Source organism: Neofelis nebulosa, chromosome 2 (genome assembly GCF_028018385.1).
Source record: "Neofelis nebulosa isolate mNeoNeb1 chromosome 2, mNeoNeb1.pri, whole genome shotgun sequence".
Classification (NCBI taxonomy): Eukaryota; Metazoa; Chordata; class Mammalia; order Carnivora; family Felidae; genus Neofelis; species Neofelis nebulosa.
The window spans coordinates 36,055,426-36,068,630 of NC_080783.1; the positions used below are offsets into that span (position 1 = coordinate 36,055,426).

Sequence of the window (13,205 nt, forward strand, 5' to 3'; positions counted from 1 at the left end):
TACAGGAATTTTGGAGACTGAAGTATAAGAGGAATTTAGTCAAATAGTTGTCACTTAAAGCACCCAAAGAGTCCCTTTTATTTGTTCATATATTGCCTGTGGCATGGCCCATAGAGATAACCTTTCTTTTTGCCAGAAAAATAATTTTTATAAGAATCTTCATTTCTCTTTGTTACAGTTCCCTAGTTAAGTCTCATTTAACAAGAGGATCATGCTTATTTGATAAATAGGACAGACCTCAAAAAGAGGATAAACTAAGGAAGATGATGTTTCAAAGGGAATAACATACTTTAACAAAAAAAGTTTCATTTCCATGACAATTCAGGCGGAGTAACTTGCCCTGTGTGTTCTAGTAGTGTTAACTATGTTCCTACGTTCATACGTGTGTGGCCACCTACGCATGGTTTCCTGGTTGACTGGATCTGAGGATTTTATCCTTTAGGTGTTCTGCAGTAATGAAATAGTGAAATGTTCATATTATGACTGCTTGGTTTCCAAAAAACTAATTTTTATAAGGTTAATGAACATGAAAATATGAACACACCACAGAGACCAAAATGAACAATACTTTTTCTCCTAGAAAAATCACCATGTCTTCCTCCAGACTGGGGCTCTGTTTGGCTGCCTGTTTACTAAATATTTCAGAAGCCAGAAGGAAATACATTGTTGAGAACATAGCAAAAGCAGCTCTTCTTGAAAAAAATGGTAGGAACAACAGACAATTGAAGCGAATATGTAGTGTTTTGATAAATACAGTAATTTTTGTATAATGCAGACAGTGCTACAGAACACTCTTCTTTCTTCTTAGACTTCCCTCCTTGTTCTTGGGCTGTTACAGCTTTTGCAGGACCCCAGGATACTGAGATAGGTCGGTTACTCAGATGTGCACATGTGCTCTTTTCCAAAAGCCTGCATACGCTCAGCAGCGCACTGATTCACATTGGAGAGCGAGTGTCTGAGATGAGCATTGTTCAAGATTTCAGGCTCCTGAGGAGGATATATTTACATAAAGGTTTAATGTTTCCCTCATGGGCCATTTATGTGATCATTAATAGAATGAGCATAATTGTACCTTATGCTTTTTATTCGACAGGTTAAATAAAAAATAAACTTGCCAAATACCAGCTACTTTTCAAAGCTCTCCTGCCAGCAAAGCCCATACTTTCATTACAGCGTTATTATTTCTACTCCATTTTCTCCATATAAAAACTCTTAGGCAATTGCCTTTAAGTGATGTGTGTAAGATCACTCAGCAATTCAGAAGACTGGAACTCAAGCCTCCTTACTCCCTGGGCCAGTGTTTCCTGTGAGAGATACCACTTTTTATTTTACTCTTGTTAATATGTTCATGTGGTGACACACAGTTCTAGATACCACTTGTTTTTACTTTCATGCACACACAAAACAGTGTATTTTCAGACTTCTAATCATTAAGTATATTAAATTTAAATTTTTGGCAACAGGTGAGCATTAGAGTCACAATCCTGAAGCATTTGAGACAGTATATTTTAATTTCTGATAGTCATTTTTGATTCGGTGGCTATTTTTTATGAGAAGGAAGTGTTTTCCCCTAGCCCATTTCTGATGATGAGCACATTTAAGTTACCGCCTTACAACTTTGCAGGAGCTGCAAATGTCTAAGAAAATTCCTGATAAATTGCCGATAAGAAAGTCCCTCTGGAGTCAGTCTGCAGCTATGCTTTCCCGTTGTCTTTGTGGGAAGAGCCAGCTTGGGTCCCTCATTGTCAGACATAGTACCTCTAATGGGATTGGGTTACCTGTCTCTGTGATTAAGTGAACGTGCAGAGACATCTGTGGAAGCCATATACTGATGGACGTCTGAGTCTCAACTTCCCGTTTTTATCAACTTATTAGTGGCAGCAGCTCAAGTGGAATTATAGCTATTATACTCCATTACAAACACCAAACAATTTACTTCTGCGGAGATCCATTGACAGTTCCTACTGCCAGCAGTAATTTTTTTTCTATATGCATGCTTAAGAAATTGCAGGAGAGAGGATTTCATTCTTCTAGCATTTGATTCAATTGTATCCTATGAAACTGAGAATAAAAGCTTTTCAGAAGAAGATTTAGGATGAAAAAATAAAATTATCTCTTTTCTTCCAGGAGCTAGAGGATGTTGAAAAAATACATAAAGTAAGAGGTTGTATAATCGTGTTCTTGGCTTCATCTTTTACAGTTTTAAAAATGAGGGAAGGTGGCACTAGTTAAGAAAATGACCTGTTGTTTTACAAATATTTTAAAGACGTTTATTTTTAAGTGGGTGGAATAAAACTATATCGTCCATATTTTTTCTGATTAAGCAATGTGAAAACATTTAAGTAGCCTAAAAGGTCTTAGGTAAAGGAACCTGAGTTATACATTTTAGATGTATACCAGGGCAGGGCTCTATAGATGCTCATTTGGCTATGAGTGAGTGACATATGTTTATCTTTTCGTGTTATTAAAATTAATGGTGTGGGGCTGCTATAAGCTCTGTAGTTCCTGTGTGTAACTTATTTTTCCTCTCCTCTGAAAAGATTAATTGTTAGGCTGCCAGGGGACAGGGCGACAAAGGTATAATAGCATAGCTAACGGTTTAATTACTGCCTGAAAACTTTTGTCCTTCACTTTGAATTTGCTTTTGTAGGCTTAAGGGGGACTTTTAAGGAGGCTGAACCAGGCTTGTAAACTTTAAAAATAACTTTGGGGTAATGTGCGGCTGCCATACAAGTGTATAGCAGCTTTCTCCTCCAGGTTACACATTCAAGTGAGTCATAAGCCACCAAAAGCTGGAAGTCGTTAACATCTGAAGGATGTTGGTGGCCTCTGAAAGGAGATGGTGGAGACAGAACAGTTTCTAATGGACAGGTGCATACATCCCAGAAGCCTGTGTTTCAGACACTAATTGGCCTATCCTCGTTTTACCAAATGTCAGATTTTTATCCAGACAGTTTGATTTGGAGGTTTTCGAAGGAAAAACTGGCAAAGCCTAGAGGACAAGATGGAGAAGGAGCAGAATTTAGAGTAATGTGATGTGGCGACTGAAAGAAGAGGCTACCATCTTAGACTGAGTTAAGAGAACCTTGGCAAACTCAGTAGCGAGTCCAAGTCCAAGGCATGATCTGGTGTAGACACCAAAGGCTAGCATCTGAGCTGAGCCGTCTGGTTATATAGTAACCAGATAGAGTTATAACTATAATCTGGTTATATAGCAACACTATAAGAAGTAGCCATTACCACCTGGGAATTTCATGATTAGCCAATGTCACTTCAAAGGTCAAATACCAGAATTTTTCTATTTTTTTAACACAATTTTTAATGTTTATTTATTTTAGAGAGAGAGATAGAGCGTGAGTGAGGGATGGGCAGAGAGAGAGAGAGGGAGACACAGAATCCCAAGCAGGCTCCAGGCTCTGAGCTGTCAGCACAGAGCCCAATGCAGGGCTTGAACCCACGAACCGTGAGGCCATGATCTGGGCTGAAGTTGGAAGTTTGGCTGAGCCACACAGGCACCCCCCAGAATTTTTCTGTTAAACTAAATTTAATTGCACCAGAAGATCTAAATTATTAAGGATTCATCACAGAAAAAAAATTCTAGCATGTATGTGTTGTTTTTTTTACAGGGCACAGGTATCCTGAAGTATCAGTGCTCAATATATTTTCATTTTCTGATCAAGACTACAACAGATCAATCATTAAACAGCAGCTTCTGTTAATGAGTTAGGTAAGATTTCGGTGTCTTTATGTATATGTCTTTTGATGAAGGATAAGTTCAGGTAGACCTGAATGTTCTTTAATCACTGATTTCCTGTATAAATCCTAATACTCCCGAGAATCTATCTTAAAACTGCATTTCATTATTCTTCTGACCATGTATATCTCAAATGTTTCCAATTTTCTCTTTAGTAAAATGAGCAATGGGGTCCAAGGTTTAATATTCTTTCACTGAAGATGATCCTGTATCAAATGTGGTTAAGGAAACCTTTTCTGGTTTTAACCTGTGAAGTAATAGTGTAGAAATCAGCCTTAATTTCACCAATAACTTGGCATGGAATGAAATAATGAAATATGCCAAACAGTTGTGTTTTGGGTTGGGAGCCTGAAATCTTTTATTTTTTTTTTTAAGTTTATTTATTTTGAGAGACACAGCAGATGTGTAAGTGGGGGGCGGGGGGCGGGGAGTGGGCACAGAGGGAGAGAGAGATTCCCAAGCAGGCTCAGAGCCATCAGTGCAGAGCCTGATGTGGGGCCCGAACCCACAAACGTGATCTTGAGACCAAGATCCAGAGTTGGACACTTAACTGACTGAGCCATCCAGGTGCCCCAGGGAGCCTGAAATCTTGAGTTGTTCATGGGTTGAAATGAAATGAGCTCCATGTCTCATAGGGATGTTCTCAGATTTAATAGGAAAACTTGAATTGGAAGAATCATAATTGTTTAAAGAAAAGCCTATATTATCTTAATACTACTTAGTAAAGGGTTCCAAATATTTTCAAGTAAACCTGATTTCAACTGAGTGTCTTCTTTCAAAAGGTGTATTTGTTTGGAGAGCAAAAAGCTGACTGATAACTTCCAGCAAGCATAGGACTGATTATCTTGAATGTTAATCATAGGATGTAAAATTTGCTTCTTTGTTATTTATCTCTATGGCTAAAATGGTCATATTACACTAATGAAAACTCAGAGTAGCAATAGTATAGGTGTTTATAATATGTACTTCGATATAATGATTCAATGAAAAACTCTAACTACTGAATAAGAGCAAAAATCAAATACTTATGCTTCAAAAAATGTATGTGTGTATATTTTAACATAATCATAAAACATTCTGAAAACATAGAATTTTATCAGATTAATTTGGTAAAATTGAAAAAATTGAAAGTAACCAATTAAAAAACTGACAAAGTTATTTAAGACTGATGAACATTGCATAATTCTTCTACTTTGGGGAATAAAGAGCTGGCAGAAATACGAAACTTTATGACAATTGGGAGGACAAAAGGGAACTGTTGATCTTTTATTTTTCTTTGTTTTGGATAAAAACAGTCTTCTATACAGATTGAAAACAACAACAACAACAACAACAACAACAAAAACCCAGAACAACTAGTAAGACAGTAAAATCATAGCTGCTGGTTTAGATGTGATTGAAAGTTTAGTGATTGCTGTTTCCAGTTTCATGTTTTAAGGCAATTCCGTTTTGGCTGCCAGCGTGGAGGCTTTTAAGTCTGTGAATATGGAGGCTCAAGAGGGGATCCACCTTGCCTGGGAGCAGTGGACCTCATTCCCATTTACACTCTATCTCGTGTACAAGCGGACAAGTGTGGAGCTGTGGCCTAAGTAAGAGAAAGTTTAGGGTAGTGTGTCATTCCTGGTTGGAAACCACTTTTTTTTTTAAACAAATCAGAACAGTTTGTGACAATATAGTCATTCCTCAACTCCCTGGAAGAGTCGACCTTGAAGAATTATATCAGTAATAGGCTTTCATGGGTTGCAGTGCATACCGTGGCTTTCTGACTTCTCTCTCCACTTTCCACCCCATGACACTATGGAACACTAAATGCCGTGGGATGGGGGCAAATCAACCATTTGTCCCTTACAGATTTGCCATAGATCATGAGGAAAAACAACAGTAGTTTCTAATGAGTTCCTTAGATTCTTCAAGGCAGAACAATGGTGTGTTTGGCCCATCTGTGTCCTATTTTCTTGAGCAAGGGTAATGATGAGGTTGAAAAACCACTTAAATGTTAACTCCTACCCCTTTTTCCTCTGATTTTTTTTCTTTCTTTCCCTATGTACAACTCTCTTTAAGATTTGCTTTGGAACTGAACTGTCACATGCTTGATTTTAGCCCCAGGGGTAAGTTTAATTTGGAAAATTTGAGCTATGTCACTTGAGGTGTTTTTGAATTAGGCAAATTGGGAGAAAAGAAAGACCTTTTGCCTGGACTGTCTAGCTGCACCGTGGTTAATTACGAGATGCAGAGGCTCATAACCTTTGGGGGAAAGTCCGCCTTAGGATAATTGCATTCTTCTCTGTATGACCTCAGAAATCCCTGTATGATGTTGCCTCATGTATTTCATACTGAATTGTCTAACATTTGGGATGTAGATTTGGACTCTGACTGAGCTACATCAAGTACCGGCACTAGTAAAAGAGACTTGTTTCCAGAGGAGCACCTCACCACTTGTGCTGCCTTTTAATGTGACCTCACAATCTAGGGATTATTTCCCAGGGAAGTCTTGGCCCAAAACTTGCTGTACTTTTTATCCAAGAAAGAGTTAAAATTCAGCACGGGGGAAATACGTTTCACACGAAAACAAAGAGTTCAGAATTGTCCAGACCTGAATAATGATTTTAATTGTCTTCAAAACAATTATGTTCAATTACATTAAATCTCAAATTAGCTAGTACATGAAGTTCTCCATTACATCAGGACTGGTCCTCCCCAGATGTTCATCCCGCGTAGGAGACAGTTGACAGTCGGATGGTCTGGACACAGTATTTCTCCCTTCCCTTGCCCTTTTGCTTCATTGGCAGCTACTGTACCTCATGATTTAAACATGGACATTTCTAATTAAATGAGAGCTCAGCTGCGTTCTTGAAGTAATTTATAACATTTGATTTGAAATGTAATAGCTTCAATCTTCATCTGATTAAAAACAGTCATATACTGTACATGGTTACTATTTTGATGGCTGCAACATGCAGTTTTTATTTTTACATTCCCCTTTCGACACAGCTGTTCATCTAATATCATCCATTTTTTTAAAGCTTTTTTTATTTGTTGTTGTTGTTGTAATAGCATGTTCAGGCATTCTTATGAGGTAGAAGTATTCAATTCTAGGATCTTGCTGTTCTCACAACAGTGAAGGGACATTTTTCACTAGGGTAACACCTTCTCACGGAAACCAACTTTTTTTTTTTTTAATGTTTATTTTTGAAGGAGAGGCAGAGCATGAGTGGGTGAGGGGCAGAGAGAGAGGGAGACACAGAATCCGAAGCAGGCTCCAGGCTCTGACCTGTCAGCACAGAGCCCGACGTGGGGCTTGAACTCACAAACTGCAAGATCATGACCTGAGCTGAAGGCGGATGCTTTAACCAGCTGAGCCACCCAGGCGCCCTGGAAACCAACTTTAAGATAATAATTTAACTAACTTTCTTTGGGAGGAAGGGTATGGAGAACATTCCAGTGACATGAAAAATAGTTAATATTTACATGTGTGATTCATGTACGCTTTATATGCAAATATTCTGAATGATGTATTTCAGAACTTTTTCATAGCACCTGTAAGCTTTCTTGTAACTTAAGGAATGAGTTCTTTTTTTTTTTTTTTTTAATGTTTATTTATTTTTGAGAGAGAGAGAGACAGAACTTGAGCCGGGGAGGGGCAGAGAGAGAGAGGGGGAGACACAGAATCAGAAGCAGGCTCCAGGCTCTGAACTGTCAGCATAGAGCCTGCTATGGAGCTTGAACTCATGAACCATGAAATCATGACCTGAGCCAAAGTCAGATGCTTAACTGGCTGAGCCACCCAAGTGCCCCAAAGGAATGAGTTCTTAAAATGAGGCCCAAAATTGGCGTTCAGGGCCTTATAAATGTCAAAATCATTTGCAAGTTTTATGCATGTGCATTTGTGTATATGTACATAGGGACAGACACACATAATTTTGCATATAATTTTAGTTTAAGAACTTTTAGAATAGAGAGCACAGCAATGCAGAGGCTCAGAGGTGAGAACATCCTGGGTTTGAGGACCTGCAAAGGACTTCAGCATGGCATGCTAGAACTTAGAGATGAGGTGTGATGGTAGAGGCATTCCTGGGAATGTTAAAAAATGAGATAATTTTTTATTATCTTCAGAGATAATTAGAGGTCAGAGCATGACGTCCTATATGCAAGGTTAAGGAATTCAGACCTTATCCTAAAAGCAGTGGGAACCACAGAAGAGTTTTAAGCAAGAAAGCGGTATGATTGGCTTTGAATTTTAGAAAGATTACTCTGCCTGCATGATAGAGGATGGCCAGGAGGCAGGCAGACCAGTTTGGAAAGGTGGTGATAACAGAATCAAGAGTGGAGAGAATAGAATGGGGGATGTTGAGGGGTGGGAACAGAGTGGTGGCATGAAAGTGTCATCACTTACAAATGATAGAAGAAAGAGGATTTTGGGGAAAGAGCATGAATACATTTTTTACATGCTGCCATTTGGCAGTTAGATATAAAATTGAGAGCTAGGAGACACAGAGATCTAGTCTGTATTTATTTTAAGCTTATACTTTTTCAAAAATGTTTTGGACTTTGGTTTTCATTTTCAATTAAAATCACATTTGATCTATTAGGCTATATTTCATTTTTATCTCCATTGTCTCTCTAAATTTTTTTCTTTCCTCCCTTCCCCCCCTCCTCATTGTGTCCTTCCCTGTTTCTCTTCTTTCCTCCTTCCTTTCCTCTTTTTCCTCTTTGTTATTGTTAAAATGATACATACACAGCTGAAAGTTGAATATTTTACAGGGTTTGTTCCCAAAACTCTAAGTACCTACATAATCCCCTTTCCATATCACTTTAATTTCCTTCTCCCCAGAGCCAAGTACTTTCCACTCTTTTGTTTTATCATTTAGGATTCAACTCCAGATATCTAAATACCAACTCATACTGGTACTTTTTGGTTTTTCAGTTTTAGGCCTTGTCTATTGAATTCTCCCTACAGAGGGTGAGAATTTAGCTTCCTTTCACCCCCACCCCTACCCCTGACCCCCAACACTCTTCCCAATTCTCCCTCTTTTAGATATAGTTACATCAAAATTTGGATAAATATTTAGTGGTTACATTACTACAACTATGTAAATATTATTCATAATGAAGTACTTAGAATGTTATCATTTTACCCTTTCTATGCAACTTGTTTTTTTTGGAACTGATCATTATCTTTTTGATTGTTTACTTTGTTTTTTATATATTGATCACTGGTTTAACCCCAAACTCTCTGTTAATAATGGGATCTCTCCATGCATTTAGATAGAGCATTCCATGTATTGAATGTTCTATCAGTTTTATTATCTTAAAGAACCATCATCTATACCTCTCTGACCTATTCCAATCAGGACCGGTTGCCATAAACCCTAAATTTGTTGAGGATAACTGTCATTACAGCATCTCCCTTTATTATCATCCTGGGTGCTCCCTTCACCTCTCTCTGTGTTGGAAACACTGGTTCCTAAATCTCTTATTTTCTCTTTTTTGTCCCCCTTAGTTTATGTCCTTGTTTTAGTCGCACATATCTTTTACTGGCTTTCTTTAAAAAAGGTGGGAGCAGTATATTTTTGAGACTTTGCGTGTCTGAAAATTCCATTCATTTCACCTTCACACTGGTAGTTTGGCTAGGTGTAGAATTCTAGGTTAGAAATAATAATTCCTTTATTTTGAAGATATTGCATTATTGAATTCTTATTTTTATGTTGCTATTGAGACTTCTAAAGCCATTATGATTCCTGATCTTTGTATGTGATCTGTCATTTCTCTCTGGAAGCTTGTAAGATCTTCACTTTATTCCTTGTGTTTTGAAATTTCTGTGATGCACCTTTGTATGACTCTCTTTTCATTTATTATGCTAGATATGTGCTAGGCCCTTTGAATCCTTGAAACTTTTTATTTACTTACTTATTTATTAAATTTTTTTTTTAATGTTTCTTTTTAAGAGAGAGAGAAACAGAGTGTGAGCAGGGGAGGGGCAGAGAAAGAGAGGGAGACACAGAATCTGAAACAGGCTCCAGACTCTGAGCTTTTAGCACAGAGCCTGACAAGGGGCTCGAACTCATGAGCTGTGAGATCAAGACCTGAGCTGAAATCAGACACTTAACTGACTGAGCCATGCAAGGACCCCTGAAACTTAAAAAAAAAAAAAAAAAAAATTAATGTTCATTTATTTTTGAGAGAAAGAGAGAGAACATGCATGAGTGGGGGAAGGGCAGAGAGAAAGGGAGACACAGAATCTGAAGCAGGCTCCAGGCTCTGAGCTGTCAGCACAGAGCCTGACACGGGGCTTGAACTCATGAGCTGTGAGATCATGACTTGAGCCAAAATCAGACACTTAACCCACTGAACCACCCAGCCACCCCGAATCCATGAAACTCTTATTCCTCAGTGCCAGACAGTTCTCCTGAATTATTCCATTGATGATTTCTTCCATTCTTCGAGTTTTTTTCTGGAAGACACATTATTTGGATATTGGAACTCTTGTGTTGGTTCTCTACATTTATTTTCTTTCTTTTGCCCATCACTTTATATTTTTATAATACTTTCTGGAAAATTTCCCTCCCCTACCTTATATGCAAAGCCTTCAGTAAGTTTTTCATTTCTTCTGTATTAGTTTCCAGATGCTTTTATTTACTCTTTGAATGTTTATTTTATTTTATTATTTTAAGTAACATCTGGTCATATCTCTTGAATACAGTATCAGTGGATACTTTTTGATATTTTCTTCTTCCTGCATTGTGTCTGCTTTCCAACCCCTGCCCCTAACCTGGATATTCTCAGTATTCTCAGTAGGTGGGGTTTGTCAGCTGTAGACTCATCTGGCTGGGTTGTTTCTTTGGGGAACCCCTCAATTAGTATCTTGGTTTTTTTGGTCTTTTCCTCTTGAGCTGTTGAAGTTTCCCAGAGAAGTATCTTCCAATCGTCAGCCCACAGGGTAGACATAGCTGTGTATGTTTTAAGAAATGAGTTGTAGAAGAGGGCTGGTAGAGTCAGCATTTAGTTTGTGACTATTCTCTAAGCTCCCTTCTTTTCCTTAATCATCCTTGCCCTCAGCCGTGCCCAGTGTTCCCCAGCCCAGATGCCTTAGGTTTTACCTCTTGTGTCTTCTGCCAGGGTGGAGGCAGGGCACTTGCCTGTCTGTGTGGAGGGGGTGTTGCTCTAACTGCTGCTTAAACAGACTTCCCACCAGTCTTCCTGTTTTGAGCTTTGCTGTTAGCTTCCTTTTCAACGTAAGGCTGCCATTTCTGATCATGACCAGGTGGCTGTGGTATAAGTCAGGTTGCTTTTCTGCTGTCCCTCTTGTTGCCTTGGGGCTCTTAAGTCCCTTGTCACTCGTGTAGTTGTTTTCCAAGTTCCAGTGCTGTTGCCTCTGCTTCCATTTCTCTTCCATTTGTCCGAGTGAGTCATTGCTTTTAAAAAGTATCCCTTTCCCATCTTTTTCCTGGGGTTCTTTGGAGGAAGTGAAAGTAAACATAAGATAAGGGCCTACACTCTCCTCTTTACTTGGAAGCCCCTACTTCTGTAATTCTTTTCAATGATTTTTAACTAGTTTGTATCATTCAAGAACACTTAATTCACCTAATTTGGAATCAATGGTAAGTTTATGGGAACATATATTTTTTTGTCTTATGTCCAACTCGATAGTGAAGATATTTAGTCTCAATCTCTGGGCTTTTATACATATTTCATAAGCATTTTCTCTGAAGGGTTGCTGTGGGTCATAGTGCTTCCTGTATGTTTTTCATTTCTTCCTTATTCAGTGTTTTTACATGTGGGAGCCAGGGTTTCTGAAACATGACCTTGTTTCCCATTCACACATAAACCTTCATGAGAAGGACTGAGTGAAAATGTGGAGGAGGGGTCAGGACAGAAGGTGCTCAGGCAAGTTCTCCCAGTGATTTGTCGGTGGCAATGGGCTTACCTAACATGTAGGCTCATGATATTCAACTTTAAAAGTCTGGACCATCATGGGGCACCTGGGTGGCTCAGTCAGTTAAACGTCTGACTTCAGCTCAGGTCATGATCTCATAGCTCGTGAGCTCAAGTCCCGCATCAGGCTCTGTGCTGACAGCTCAGAGCCTGGAGCCTGCTTCAGATTCTGTGTCTCCCTCTCTCTCTACCCCTCCCTCACTCATGCTCTGTCTCTGTCTCGCAAAAATAAATAAACATTAAAAAATAGCCTGGACCATAGCTATGAATTTTCTAAATTTTTTTTTCAACGTTTTTAATTTATTTTTGGGACAGAGAGAGACAGAGCATGAACGGGGGAGGGGCAGAGACAGAGGGAAACACAGAATAGGAAACAGGCTCCAGGCTCCGAGCCATCAGCCCAGAGCCTGACGCGGGGCTCGAACTCACAGACCGCGAGATCGTGACCTGGCTGAAGTCGGACACCTAACCAACTGCGCCACCTAGGCGCCCCATGAATTTTATAAATGATATGGAAGCTTGCTTTTTGTTTTATGTCATTAATCAGATGAAATAATGTTTGTACAATGCCAGATAAACCGACATTATTTAGAAGACTGGAAAGATAATGTGCTAGCTAAGTAAGTTATATGAATAAAGAAATAGATCTTACATGATTGATTTTGATTTTTTTGATTTATCTATAAATATATATAAAACATTAATGAATTTGATTAGAATTATCAGCCTTGTTAGATGTTTTTTCGAGTATTTTTATGACTTGGGGGACATGTGCCATGGCAGATTCACACGATGTCAACACTTGTGTGATAGTCTTGAGACCCTTTGATTACCTTATTACAGATTGTCAAAACATGGGCTGATCTGGCAAATCAGGCACAACTTTCCACTTCAAGAATTTTCTACCCTGATTCTCTAGTTGCTATGGAGATTGTCTTATAAAACAGCCCTGGATTTGGTTGAGATTAGTCAATTTAGATGCTGGGTTCTGATATAATTCTCTCCACCATCAGCAATGCCCTCATTGCCATAGCATAAAAACAGTGGCTGATTTTACGAGCATATGTTAACATAGTTTTAGGACATAGAATTTAGTTTGAGAATTTTAGGAAACTGGCACCATATTTTAAGGAAACTTAAAAAACAAGGGGTTGTGCATTGGGAAAGTACTTAAAATATTAAGATTGATTTCCAGTGACTTTAGCACATTTTAACTGCAAAAGAGAGTTACCAGGTTGTTCATAAATGCATATTGCTACAGGTTTAATAAATGCAACAGGATTATATCTACTAATGCAAAAACAGAGGTACTGATGAGGAAGGATAAGGCCAAATAGGAGAACTGGGATAAACTGACCTGTTCTTCCATGACTGGCAATTATGGGTGAACTCAACCATACTTGAAAACACTGTACTCTTTTCTTTCACTTTGACTCTGCAGTAACCTGAAGTCCAAGCAAGTTAGCACCCCATGGGGCAAGCCATGACCAGTGGGGGACCTGAGCTTTTGTCCCTCAGT

General features: G+C 38.7%; 1 protein-coding gene across 1 annotated transcript; it reads left to right on the forward strand.

Moving 5' to 3' along the window:
- Positions 1–446: 446 nt before the first annotated feature.
- FTCDNL1 (formiminotransferase cyclodeaminase N-terminal like) lies at positions 447–5,343 on the forward strand. Its single transcript, XM_058692558.1, is given in 5 exon segments — positions 447–705; positions 3,627–3,698; positions 3,701–3,727; positions 5,193–5,261; positions 5,264–5,343. Coding segments are annotated over 5 exon segments (396 nt in total). The 5' UTR covers positions 447–557.
- Positions 5,344–13,205: the final 7,862 nt, after the last annotated feature.